This window comes from Schistocerca cancellata, chromosome 1, assembly GCF_023864275.1.
Source record: "Schistocerca cancellata isolate TAMUIC-IGC-003103 chromosome 1, iqSchCanc2.1, whole genome shotgun sequence".
NCBI classification, from domain to species: Eukaryota; Metazoa; Arthropoda; class Insecta; order Orthoptera; family Acrididae; genus Schistocerca; species Schistocerca cancellata.
Window position 1 is genome coordinate 72,744,140 of NC_064626.1, and position 14,875 is coordinate 72,759,014.

At 38.3% G+C, this 14,875-nt stretch overlaps 1 protein-coding gene across 1 annotated transcript in view; it reads left to right on the forward strand.

The window, feature by feature from the left end:
- The window catches only part of LOC126165227 (protein MTO1 homolog, mitochondrial), a 98,973-nt gene that overhangs the window by 9,031 nt on the left and 75,067 nt on the right, over positions 1–14,875 (forward strand). Inside the window, exon 3 of the mRNA XM_049920302.1 lies at positions 9,883–10,001. Within this exon, the coding sequence (XP_049776259.1) occupies positions 9,883–10,001 (119 nt within the window). The remainder of the gene's footprint in view (positions 1–9,882; positions 10,002–14,875) is intronic.

The window sequence follows — 14,875 nt, forward strand, 5'->3', positions numbered from 1 at the left end:
GAACAAATCAATTGGTATCTATTTAAACAAATCAGTTGGTGTCAAAATCTGGTCCTCAGTTGGTCTTTGAAGGCTTGCTCTTGCTGCCAGGTGCTTTACAGTCCCTCCAATTCCATCACATGGAGATTTTCCATGGCTTGTAGCAAAAAAGTTCCATTCAGCTAATATTCCAAAGTCATTTTGATGGTGGCAGAGATTCAGAAAATTTTTAAAGTTTTTGTACTGCACTGCTGACCCATCACTGAAGTAGTAAATGTGTGTGATTTTTCCAAGGAGACACTTTAGATCTTCTATTAATTTCACTATAAAAGCATTTACAGTGCTTGCATCATGTTTCAGACTGTTGCTTATTATATGGTAGCTGTCTAAGTTATTTCTGAAGTACACAACAAATGGGTGTAAAGTTGTTTGGCTGTTATTCCAGTGAAAACCTAGAGCTGCATCCTGGACAATGAAGGAATAATTTTCAGTGAAGTCTATTAATATGGTCAGTTCAGTTGGCTTACAGCTTTCTTTTATGCATTTTAGGTGCTTGCTCTGGTGCTTTGCAACATAATGATGAGTGGAAAGTTTGTCAATTTTTGAAATCAGATCTTCAATAAAATCCTCGGTGGTCATCTGCTTGGTTTCTAATGTATCTCTATCAGTGTGCACCCACTGTTTGAACTCAATGGTATGACCTGGATCACTGTCTTCAAAACTACTTTCTAGAACCTGTTCCAGTCTTTGGATTCCAAATCACACACTGTTTTAGCAATCAGACTCTAATAATCATCTTTAATTGGAGTGCTTGTAAGCATCAGTTTCACATTTTGGTGTAAAGTTGAAACACAAATTGAGTGGGTTCCTGCAGCACCCACAGTGATGCACCATTTTGGCCTCAATTCGCAAAATTTGGAATATCCAATTTCAGGCCCATGCTAGGTATTTGAAGATCTGGTGGGGCGAATCCTCCAGCAGCAGCAATGTTATTCACAGTTGTCTCTTTCGCTTCACTTATTTTTCGTTTTGTGTAACATTTCACTTCCCTTTCTGATACTCTCTGAAATTTTAGAGGGGAGACCCCAAAAGCAGTTAGACTTGAATTGATTGATACTTCTGATATGCTTCATCTTCTGACTGGTTTGAAGTTGACTGTGATTTTTCTGCTTTCTTTGCTAAAAATTGTTTTCTGCAGGTTTGACAGATCTTCTGACCAGGTTTCACATTGCTCTTAGTCACAGTTTGCAATTATTTTGCTGTTTCCATATTGACAATCCTTAAGCCCTTTTTAACAGGATGGTTCTTTGCACCAAAAGGATTACAACAAGATCTCTGTAAAAAGTCATATTTGTCCACAAGTATTGCTTTGTGATGAAAGCATATATGTACATTTTCAGTAATACATATCTCACTTCTTTGGTTTATTAATTTCTGTTGCTCTGCTGAAAATTCTTTGATTGGAATGAAGCCTTGTTGATGTGTGTATGTTTTCAGATGACATGCAGAATTATCTGCAAGGCCAGTGATACACGGTACTGAAACCTCGTTGATATCCATTACACTACAATTAAATTTATGCTTCTAATTGTCGTTTGTTTCAATATTAGATAAAGTAGAAGTGGTGTCTATTTCCAACTGAAAAATATTAAACAATCATAGATAATGGGAACTTCCTTGAGAATAGAACAGAAAAAAATTAAATAGCTTGATACACATTTCTAAAGAGTCACCCTTACCTTGAAATAATTTTTACTTACCGAAAAAAGATGTTTATCCAGTAAAGACAACACACTTTACATGATTTAAAAAGGCACACTCAACATCTGAACACTCTTCACTACACAACAGTGTGCTTCAGACTGATTGTTGAAGCATGTTACCAAACTCCATTGTTGACACTAAACTGACCCGTCTCCTAAATAAAAACAACTTTTTCTGATCAGACAAGGTGAGTGCAGATAACTCGGTTATTATGTAAGCAATCTGGCTTCCACTTGCAGAGCTTTATGACATGCTGGCAGGCTGCAGATAACTAAAGTATTAGCTTCAGAAAGTTACTCTTTCAGTAGATACAAGGCAATAAAGTATAGCCAAAATTTGGTATGTTAAGATTTATAAGCCACTTGGATAGCACACTATTTACCATAGTTTGACCTTTTGTACTACAACTAAACTATTGTACCCAAAAAGTTGAACAGGATCACAAAGTTTCAGCACAACAGGTCTCTTAGATCCTGAGCAATGGTGAAACAAAGTTGATCATTTATTCATTTTAGTCGCAATGTCAAAAAACGAGCCTTAACGAAAAGTTGGCTAGAGGCCCCACCATACTACTTATGAAGCTGTAATTTGGCAGTGCTTCATGTAAGGTCTATACGTATATCCAGTAAAAATTTCATCGAAATTGGAGATGGTCGAGTGGGGACCCTTAGGCCACTTGACGTAAAATGACCCATTTTGTTCATATCGCTCCCTCATACCGCTGTACAAAAATTTGCAACTGCATGAAATTGTTCCGCTATTCAAGTTTTTGTTATTCTTTGTTGACTGGGGTAAAATTACTGTCATGCATTTTACATCTTGACACACGATTTACTTGCGATAACAGTGTACCATGGTCATGTATTGAAATGCAGTAGGTTGTTGTAGGTATCCCCTTTCAATACCAGCCACTACTCTGAGTTGCCTTAAGCACAGTAATCTGTAACTGTGTGGTACACACTGCATATTAAGTATGTTTTAGCTGCCTTTTTAAACAGATGTTTTGTAATCCTTTTCATTTCTTATTACAATTTTATTCACTGATAGAAAATGCTGCTTTGAGTTTTGTCTGTATTTCCTTGATAAATGTTAGTCCAAACTGGCTCTTTTCCCCTCAGTTATGCGTCAAACTATTGGTGAAATAATCTTTTCCCTGATGTGCACCACAGATGGGTAGATGTACTCACTTGGTGCAATAAGGACGTCCAATTTTTTAAATGGCTCTTTACAATGAACCTGTCTGCTGCTTCTGGTTTTTATTCTTATGGCCCTTTTCTGCAATTTAAAAACTGTGTCCATGTTTTGCATCTCTGATCCTCAGAAAGGAGTCCTCTAGCTGAGACTTGAGTGTACATAGGCGTTGTGCTGTATATCATTACAAGACATTGGCTGTTATGAACTGAAACTAAAACTCTAAGAGGACAACATGCTGATGTTTCTTTGTGTGCTCATTCCACATTAGCTGACAATGAATATTCATCCTCAAAAATTTGTTTGTTATACAGTTTATAGTTTCATCACCTACACTTAATATGACAAGAGTTGTTTCCCATTTTTATGCTGCAGTGCATACTGTTTGTTTTCTTTATATTCAGCAGAAATTTATTACATACTGCCAAATAATAAACATACGTGAAGGTTTTATTTCCTTTCTGCAATATGAATTCTTGTGCTTTATCAGCAATTATGAAATTACTGCTGTCCTCCATGTCTTATACTGTCTGGAAAATCATTGATATATATGTATTAAGAACGGAATTAGGCCCAATACACTACTGGGAGAACATCTATGATTTACCACCAACAGATGTGTGAACACTCTCTACATTTTGTATCCTGTTTTCCAGGTAAAACTGGAATATTGTGTTTGATATTCCTCTTACACCTAGCGCTTCTAGCTTATTTTACAGTATTTTATGATCAGCAGTGCCAAAAGCCTTAGACAAGTCTAAAAACATGTTTGCAGCATAGTTATCCGTGTTAAGAGCTTCAAGTACCACGTTTGTGACCTCTGTAATGGCCAACATTGTGCTCCCCCCCCCCCCCCCCCACCACCACCACTTGTTTGTTAAAGAGGTTGTGTTTGTTCATGTAACTTATTAGTCTGTCTTTAAGGAGTGATGATGTATCAGTAATAGAGGTGTCTAATAAAGACAATCAGACATCTAAAAAAGATCATGCATTAATAATATTACGAAAGGGGCAGATTGCTACTCACCGTAAAGATGACACGCTGAGTTGCAGACAGGCACGATGAAAAGACTGTTACATATTAGCTTGGGTGGCCAAAGCCTTCTTCACAAAAGATAAGTGCACACACATTCACACAAGCAAGCACGCCTTGCACACATGACCACTACCTCCGGCCAGACTGCAACAGAAACGTGTTGAATGGAAGAAACGTGGGGAGTTACGTATCAGTACATCATTTTCTTCAAGCTATTTCATAATGCTGGAACACAGTTTGTGCTCCAAAGTCCCCCGTAAATTGATGTCAGTTACATGGATCTACAATTCATCGAGTACTTCTATCTCCTTTCATGTGGATTGGTATGACCTTCACAACATTCAAACCTTTACCTACAGATCTTCCTTTGAGCTTCCTGTCACCTATTATTGGTAAAAATTGTGCTGTTTCCTCAACATATCCCAAATAAAATCTAATATGTATAGAATCTGGACCAGAAGACTTACATTTATTAAGTGACAAGTTGTATTGCTGCTTCCAAATTACTCATGTTGGCAGCCGTTCTTGATTTGAATTCTAGAATATTTTCTGCTTCATCTTTTGTGTAAGAATTTCAGAAAGCTGTGTTTAATAACTCTAGTGTTTAGTAATTCCACTTAAGTATCATTCGTAACATTACCATTGCCATCATATCTTGCTGCTGATGTACTTTACATAAGACCAGAAGCTCTTTGAATTTTCTACCAGATTTGAGTTTTGCTGTGGAATTTTTTGAAAGCCTCTTCAAGTTGAAGTCTGTCCTAATGAGGAGAGGTCCCTAGTGGTGCGATCGAAATTTTGAAACCAGATATATGATTATGTTGGTTAAGGTCCCAGGTATCGCAGCTTGCAGCCATTCATTGTGGTGGTCCCTTGTTTGTGAGTAACTCGTGGAAAAAGAGAGACTGGAATTTTGCTACATATTCTAGAGCATTAACAATGATGATAGTACACAGAGCAGAATTGTGGTGTAGTGGTTAGTGTGCATACTTCATGTACAGAAGGTTGTGGGTTCAAATCTCATCAGGTGCTTTAAAATTTTTTATTTTCAAATCTTTATCAAAATGAATTTTTATCAATTTTTTCAATTAATTGGTTTAAATGTATTTGTTTAAAATTTCTAATCCTTTGTCACTTGATTGTAATCATCGCATTAACAATTTTGTTTGCTCTTACGTGGGTGTGCTGAAAAGTAATGCCTCCAGATTTTTTATGTGAAAACTGTTAAAGTTTTTTAAATAAAGTAAACATTGTTAACATTCTACATCTTTATTCTTCGTGTCTGCTTATATAGAGCCCTCTGGCACTAGAGAGCTCTGAATTGGAGTGTGTAACATGATGTGTAATGTAACTATGGCAGTGCATGTGAAACAGCATGCTGTAATCAAGTTTTGAATTTGAGGAGTTCATCCACACTTGGTGTACCCTCTCCCTCAGCATGACAATGCTGGACCACACTGAGCACTGCATTAGCCCGACACTCGAGTTCAGTCTCATCGAACATTCTCCATACATCCCAACTTGGCTCCATTCGATTTTCTGTTTCCAAAACTTACAAGCACACCTTTGAGGACTTCACTTTGATAGTGACAGAGTGGTGCAAGCAGAGGCGAGGTCAAACATTCTACAGGGATATTATCAACAACTGGTCTCTCATTGGGAGGAGTGTGTTCGTCATCAGGGTGATGATGTTGAGAAATAATCATGTAGAAATGAAGAATAAAGATGAAAAATGTTAATAAAGATTGTTTTATTTAAAAATCTATAAGAATTTTCACATAAAAACTCAGAGACATTACCTTTGCAACATGCCCTTGTATTTTGTCATGAAAAAAGAATGTTGAGATTGTGATTTTAATTTTCTTATTTATCATATTACTTAAAAGTTTACAACCACCAATCTGTTGATGTTGGTTAACTCCAAAAGACAAAATAATCTATTTATAATGGCTGTGCAGTTGTGTCAAAAATGTATGTTTTGTTACTATGTGATGTACCGTGTGATCAAAAAGTCAGTATAAATTTGAAAACTGAATAAATCACGGAATAATGTAGATAGAGAGGTACAAATTGACACACATGCTTGAAATGACATGGGTATTTCGTCATGCTTGGCCTCCCAGGTCCCCAGACCTCAGTCCGTGCGATTATTGGCTTTGGGGTTACCTGAAGTCGCAAGTGTATAGTGATCGACTGACATCTCTAGGGATGCTGAAAGACAACATCCGACGCCAATGCCTCACCATAACTCCGAACATGCTTTACAGTGCTGTTCACAACATTATTGCTCGACTACAGCTATTGTTGAGGAATGATGGTGGACATATTGAGTATTTCCTGTAAAGAACATCATCTTTGCTTTGTCTTACTTTGTTATGCTAATTATTGCTATTCTGATCAGATGAAGCTCCATCTGTCGGACATTTTTTGAACTTTTGTATTTTTTTTTTTCCTAATAAAACCCCATGTCATTCCAAGCATGTGTGTCAATTTTTACCTCTCTGTCTACATTATTCTGTGGTCTATCAAGTTTTCAAATTTATACTGACTTTTTGATCACCTGGTACAAGAGTTTGGATAGTGATCATCATACAAACATTTGATTGTTATACAATCATTTAAACCATAAATTCTTGTTGCACTATGTACAAAATAAAGCAAATGAATATTTGAATGAAAGAAGGAATTATAAATAAAACAAAATTAAGGCAACATGAGGAATAGAAATAATGAATGAATAATACAGACGAAAATATAAAATGGTAAAATGGAAGATATTAAATTAATGTTAATACATAAGAATAAATAAAACCACATGCACAGAGATTCCAAATGAAAAAAGAATGACTGGAAGACAAAATAATAGCAAATGAACTAGATAATATGATGATTAAAATGACATGACAAAGGATTAGAAATTGTATAAAAAGTAACTTAACAAAAATAATGATCCAAAGTCATTTCGATAAAGATTTGAAAATAAATAAAAATAAAAAAAAAAGACATTTAAACTATCTGACATGATTTGGACCTACAACCTTCCATAAGTCAGGAACGTACCTTAACAACTACGCTGCAGGGCTGCTCTGTGAGCTTTCATCATTATTAAAGCTCTAGAATGTCACCCAAAATTCTGAATATTTTTTTTTTCATCAATTATTCACAAACAAGGGCACCAGGGTGAATTGTTGCAGGATGTGATATCTTGGACCGTAACCTTCATCACCTTACATTTTGTTTCAAAAAGTGAATCCCACACCTGGTGACCTCCCCTTGTAAGTTTTGGGTAGCTGTAACTGGTCATTAATCTTGGAGATTTTGCTTTCTTGTAATTCTGGCATTTAACACACTAAAGACTACCAGAGATGAGAAATGAAATTTTCACAATAATTATCGAGTAACAGTAGCATTTCATACATACATTCACACATCATGTTCTGTAGATGAAGGAGAGTTTCCAGGGACATGAAATGAATTGAGATAAACATTAAAAAGCAAAGGCAATCATTGTGAGTTACTTCTGTAAGTAGACTAATAAAATCTTATGACTGGTGCTCAATCATTCTTGCTAATAATTATGAGAATTACTTCTAGCTTACTTTTCATTCATTCATCATGCCTGATACATCCGTTTAACCTTTTCAGGTATGTGGAATAAGTACATTATTAGGCAGAAGTAGGCACTACAGACTACTGTTGTAAAGACTGCTATACTTGGATCAGAATAACATTCTGATTGGCAGTTGAGCATGGAGGGGGAGAATGTTGTCAATTCGCCAATATTTGCAAGCATAAACAGCTCTGGTAGGAGCAGCAGTGCAGTTCCATACTGGGTACATTCCTATTTCATCATTTTCTTAAGCAATGTCACAGTTAGTTTCACACATCTGCTAAAAGAAACATGCTGTAGGGAGAAACAAACCATATAAGAACAAGGCACAAGAATTACATTGCAGACTGCAATTTTCATCTGCAGTTGACTGGTAACTGCCAGCTGAGGCTGCAGAGCTATACAATAACTGTGCGCAGGACAGAAGGTGTGACCAAATTCGTGCTCTGGTTGTAGTTATTACGGTTGTGGTTTAGTAAACAACTAGCTTTGATCACTTTGTTATTCCAATTCAGGCATAGTGAGAGTGTGTCTAATGCTTATCTATTCTTCTGAGAATCAAAGGAATTATGTTGATAGCTACCTTCTATATATATATTAGGTGTAAATCAGCTTTTTTGTGGTGAAAAGCTACTGCTCTTCGCCTCACATGTACAACTCCAGTTTTTATTGAATACTTCAAACAAAGCAAGATCTGTGAATGCAAACATTAAAGTTGTGGGCTGTACATTCTTGAGTCCAAATATTCTAATAGGAGTGACAACTAGGCGTACTTTCACGTTGCTTTATAATAGCTGGTGATTTTCAGTTTCTTGCCTGATAGCTGTCGGTAACGTGTTGTAGAATTTTGCACCAGAATATGAAGTTAACTGTGAACCCTAGTTACACTTAGTATATGCACAGTTGTGACAACACCGCTTCACTATACAGTTGGCACAAATGTTTCATGGGCCAGTGGTGGCTCATTGGTAGCTCGGGAACAGAACCCATGAAGGAAACAAACTCACCATGCAAGTCCACCTGCAGGAAACAGAGAGACTGAACCCATGTAGAGATGAGCACGTGAAGAACTCTAGTGTGCGTCTGGCATAGACGACTAACAGCTAAGCTCTTGGCACAACACACAGCACAGTACACTAGGTAAAGTCCGTGACGGTTGAACTCTGAGTAAGCACTGGTCCTTCTGGCCTACTACCACCCACATGTAAATCCCTCAGCAGGTCTGTCCATGGTATGTGTTGCGTGCACCCCCCATGACAGGTTTCCACACTATCCCACTGCACTACACATGCCAGCTCATCTGCCTCCGCCATGATGTCCATTGGTGGGGATATAATAATAGTCTGTATGGAAATTATTTTTACATCTAGTGTTGTGGTTGCGAATTAATTCACTCTTGTTATTACTTACAAATATTGTAAGGTGTGTGTGTATATTTGCACCTAATTGTGAGAATCCCTAGGTCCCTGAAGAGATTCTGCAAGCTGTTCTGTTATCAACTTCACAAAATATTCTTACTGCACATTATTGTGAAATAAATAGTGTTTTGACCATTGCTGCATCGCTCAAGAAGATGGTACTCGGTGAAACCATGCTGACATTCCCAGCTGTAAGGCAGTACAGTGAGATAGAAATAAGTGCAAGGCAGGCATAAGTGTGCTTTTGTGGTTAAGTTGTGCACGTGCTCATGCCACCTCACTTTACAATCCAAGTGAATGCTTAGAAACTTGTCGCATGGAGTTGCAAACCATATGTGCTCATCAGTATCTGTGCTGCAGATAGACTGTCATTTAATTCAGGTAACCAGTTGAAAATACATATTACTGTAAGATATAGAAGATAAAGAATTCTGGACTACACTAATTTCATCAACTGCCACACAAATCAGGTGAAAGTCATGACAGAGAGAGAATTTTATATATTTTTGGTTAGCATGCTGATGAGAACCAGGACAAAAAAAAAAAATTGTCTATTGTAAAGTCTCTGACATTGTCGATGAAACAAGTCAAACAGTGTCCATAATGCAAGAAGGCTTTTCTTAATATCTCTTTAAATAAATTCCAGATAGAAAACACACACAGACATGTAAAATGACAATACATGTATCAGAATAATATTAAAACAAAATGGGTCATTATAGTGTGCCAACAAGAAAAATGTTGCTTGATTGAAAATCGAGCAATTATAAATTTAAATATTGCTTTTAATAAAAGGTTTGTTTTGTGTGCATGCATCTGTTGGCACAAGTGCAGAGGTAAAGTAAATGTTTTGCAAAGCTTGGTGCATTTTATATTTTTTGCAGGGGAAATGTCATGTAACCCATCATTTGGTGGTATTGGGAAAGGACATTTGATGAAGGAAATAGATGCATTGGATGGAATCTGTGGCCGCATGTGTGACCTGTCTGGTATCCAGTACAAGGTAAGCCATATCAGTCATTATTAAATGCATGCTATCACTGTAGAGAAAAAGGAGAAAGAAAATGAACATACACTGAGCCATAATATTATGACCCCCTGCTTAATAACATGATGTCCATTATTGGATTACAGCAGCAGTAGTGTGTGGTAGAGATTCAATAAGTAGATTTATGGAGTTATGTGGCATCAGATGTCTGCAGGCTTGGTTACAAAACTCATGAAAATAATGGGCTGGTGATGTGTGGATCCAGACCTGGCAGCCAATAACAGGCCAGTGTATTCCATCAGGTTCAGATTGGTTGAAATTCCTGGCCAAGACATCTACATGAGTTCATAATCATGCCCTTCAAACCACTATCCGCGATTCTGGGCTTGTGACATGGACAGTTATCCGGTTGGAAAATGCCACTGTTGTTGGAGAACAGATCAAGCATGAAGCAGGTGTCCGCAATAATGTTGCCGTAGTCCATAGTTGTCATGGTGCTTTCAATTACTACCGCAGGTCCCACGGAAGTCCAGGTGAATGTCCTCCAAAGCATAATACTGCCCCATCAGCCTACATCCATGGTACATTGCATGTTTCAAGAAGCCACCTGTTTTGCAGTACAGAGCAGGAAAACTTCCACATTCTGTGATGAGACATGGACATCCAGTATCATGTCACGTACCCATAGTTTCAGTGGCCTTTACCACACTCCACACATGCTCGTGACAGTATCACGCCAACAGCTATTGGAATTTGTCATTTTCGATACACTTGTTTTCGGGCACCGTGGCGTAACAGTCTACCCTTTGTCAAAGTTTATGTAGTCAGTTTCTCCTTTTGCAGTGTGTATCATCATATGAAAGATCCCATTGGTCTCTGCTCCTCTCATATATTCTCCTTATTGCTTCATGTGTTCGTAAGGTCAGCCAGTGCCTTCCAGTCTTGTGGGAAGCAGTCATGGTTTTCTGACTCATTAGTGTATATTAATGTGTGTTCTTGTTACATTGTATTACAGCCACCTGATGCTGATCAGTGATCCCAATCAGCAATGATAATTAAAGCATTGTCTTAACAGTAGCTGAGATAATTTACATGTACATTAAAGTATGAACAGCTGTGCAGCACAATGTGAAGTATGCATAAAATTATTTCTCAATAGAGAGAATTAGTTATTCCATTTCTTGGTGGGAAAACCATCCAGTATGAGGCATTAAAAGAAACATTACATGAGATGGACATCAACTATGCCGTCGAACAACAAAAAAATATTTTAGAAATTAGAAATGATGGGAAAGGCAGTTGATGAGTAGATATAAGGGAAGAGATAATTAGGAGTTGAAATAAACGTTCCATTTTTAAATTTCATTGTAGTAGTACTAATAATGGAAGATTATAAATCCATTTATCATCTTAACATTAATAACACTAGTTAACAAATTTAAACTTTTTTCTGCATCTGGTTTGTAAATGGGTGGATTTAACTAATTTTGGGGTGCTGAATACACTGGTGAAATTAGTTTTTCTCTGTGATGTCACATTTCCTAGATACACAGCAGAATAAAAAAGGTAATAGTGAAAATTTACACAATTGAGTCAAACAAAAATACACATTTAGAACATTTGAAATCAATATTATTTTGTATGTATATATGGGCGTGATGCCAATAAAAGGTCCAAATTAGTGCAGAAAATATTGTTCACCTTTAACTGTCTTTGGTTTTTGAAAAATGCGATGACAGAGCTGCTCTTCTCTGTAGGAATCGGCATGGGTTTCGAAAAAGACAATCGTGTGAAACCCAGCTCACGCTATTCTTCCATGAGACTCAGAGGGCCATATACATGGGTTCCCAGGTAGATGGCGTGTTTCTTGACTTCCGCAAGGTGTTAGGTACAGTTCCCCAAAGTCGTTTAATGAACAAAGTAAGAGCATATGGACTATCAGACCAATTGTGTGATTGCATTGAAGAGTTCCTAGATAACAGAATGCAGTATGCCATTCTTAATGGAGAGAAGTCTTCTGAAGTAAGAGTGATTTCAGGGGAGTGTCGTAGATGTGGTATAGTCAATGCCCACACCGTGGTGCCTGCAGCTGCGTGGCCACGGTCTTTACGTCATACAGCCAACGGCCGGCATGCCCCGCTTGTGCGCAGCTCTGTACAGCGCAGGCACGGGCCTCACACACTGAGTGCCTCTGCACTGTCACGGCAACCTCGGCCAGCATCCTCCCGAGAGATAGTTATGTGAGGCCGCGCCGCCAATCATAACAGGACACGACAAGTGGACTCTGTTACGACGGGCATATTCCTCCACCACTCGCCCTATATAGCCGCATATGCTGCCACGCCTGGAGTCTCGTGTTGGGCTACCTACTTGCTACATCAACGTTGCACCCAGGAATGACGCTACACTGTGCTACGACTGTTTACCGTACCGGACTTGGACTCTGCAGCCCAGTCACTGCTCTTGATCAAGCACCAAGTTGTGTTAGTATTGTGGAACTGTTGGCAATAAACAGAATTTGGAACTCAACGTCAATCGTTATTTGTTGTTTCTCCAATTACGGATACAACAGTAGGACCGTTGCTATTCACAATATACATAAATGACCTTATGGATAACATTGGAAGTTCACTGAGGCTTTTTGCGGATGATGCTGTAGTATATCAAGAGGTTGTAACAATGGGAACTTGTACTGAAATGCAGGAGGATCTGCAACGAATTGACGCATGGAGCAGGGAATGGCAATTGAATCTCAATGTAGACTAGCGTAAAGTGCTGCGAATACATAGAAAGAAAGGTCCTTTATCCTTTAGCTACAATATAGCAGGTCAGCAACTGGAAGCAGTTAATTCCATAAATTATCTGGGAGTAGGCATTAGGAGTGATTTAAAATGGATTGACCATATAAAATTAATCGTCGGTAAAGCAGATGCCACACTGAGATTCATTGGAAGAAACCTAAGCAAATGCGTTCCGAAAACGAAGGAAGTAGGTTACAGGACTCTAGTTTGCCCACTGCTTAAATACTGCTCACCAGTGTGGGATCCGTACCAGATAGGGTTGATAGAAGAGATAGAGAAGATCCAATGGAGGGCAGCATGCTTCGTTACAGGATCATTTAGTAATTGCGAAAGCGTTACAGAGACGATAGATAAATTCCAGTGGAAGACTTTGCAAGAGGGACGCTCAGTAGGTCGGTACGGGCTTTTGTTGAAGTTTCAAGGTCATACCTTCACCTAGGAGTCAAGCAGTATATTACTCCCTCCTACGTATATCTCGCAAAGAGACTGTGATGATAAAATCAGAGAGATTAGAGCCCACACAGAGGCATACCGACAATCTTTCTTTCCACGAACAATACGAGACTGGAATAGAAGAGAGAACCGATAGAGGTACTCAAACTACCATCCACCACACACTGTTAGGTGGCTTGCGGAGTATGGATGTAGATGTAGATGTAGATGTTCTTTTGTTTGCCGTTTTATCACTCTCCCCAACAAGACCCCAGCAGTAGTGACCCATCATTGAAGGATTCCAATGGCCTTGGTCATTCACCTAAGAATGTCTTGGTGAAAGCGTCTACCATTCTCATTGCTTACGGCTCCCAAATTTTCCATTAAGAAATCAAGGTGAGAATGTAGAAAGTGAACTTTAAGTGACGTTCTACAACCCATGTTCTTATAGTTGTTCAACAGATCATTCACAATGGTAACATAGTTTTTGTTTTTTCTGTTAACCAAAAAGCCCTCTACGATTGCTTTAAAAGAAGACCAAGCAGCTGATTGGATATCTGTGAGTTTGGTATCAAAGGTTGGATCTTTCAGCAATTTTCTTATTTGTGATCCAACAAAAATACCTGAGGAACTTTTCTTATAAGTGATTGAAGGCCTCACCTTCTTTATCCAGAGCTTTTACAGAGTTCTTGATAAGGCCCAGCTTGATATGAAGGGGAGGCAAAATAACTGTATCAGGCTGAACCAATGGGGTATTGTTCACATTTACATTTCCAGAAACATATGACTTCCTTATAGGACATTCCTTGACTGTATAGTGGTTCTTGGTGTCACAGCTGCCACAAAGGCATAAAAAGCAGCAGTATTTCGTGAATCCAGCCTGTAAACCTGTAAGGAGTGCAACAACTTTCAAATCACAGCAAAGCTGACATTCATGATCCTTATATTTGATTGCCTCTAGCAGTAAAGCCATGGTTTCATAAGTTTCTTTCGTATCTACTGCATAAGCCGAAGGTACCGATGTAAATGCATTGCCATTATGCAGTAGTACTGCTTTCAAGCTGGTTTCACTGGAGTCAATAAATAGCCGCCACTTCTGTGGATTATGTTGTACACCTAGCTGCATCATCAGGCCATTGACATCTCTGCATACACACATTGAATTCTGCATATTGAAATACTGAGCGAAGGGAGCTCTTCTTGATCTGAAACAGGAAATTTTTGTCCCTGGAGCTACACACATCAAAAAAAGTTTTTGCATCACCTTGGTTCTGAGAGTTCCAGAACCTGTACAAAAAACTAAAATAGAGATCAACATGAACATCTTTTCCACCATTTTTATTGCTCATAAAAACCACATATTGCATGTTGCACCACCATACAGCAAGACCTTCAAAGATGGTGGTTCAGATTGCTGTACACACCGATACCTCTAATACCCAATAGCACGTTCTCTTGCATTGATGCATGACTGTATCCTTCATGGCATACTATCCACAAGTTCATCAAGGCACCTTTGATCCAGATTGTCCCACTCCTCAACAGTGATTCAGCGTATATCCCTCAAGAGTTGTTGGTGGGTCATGTCATTCATAAACAGCCCTTTTTAATCTATCTCTGGCATGTTGGATAGGGTTCATGTCTGGAGAACATTCT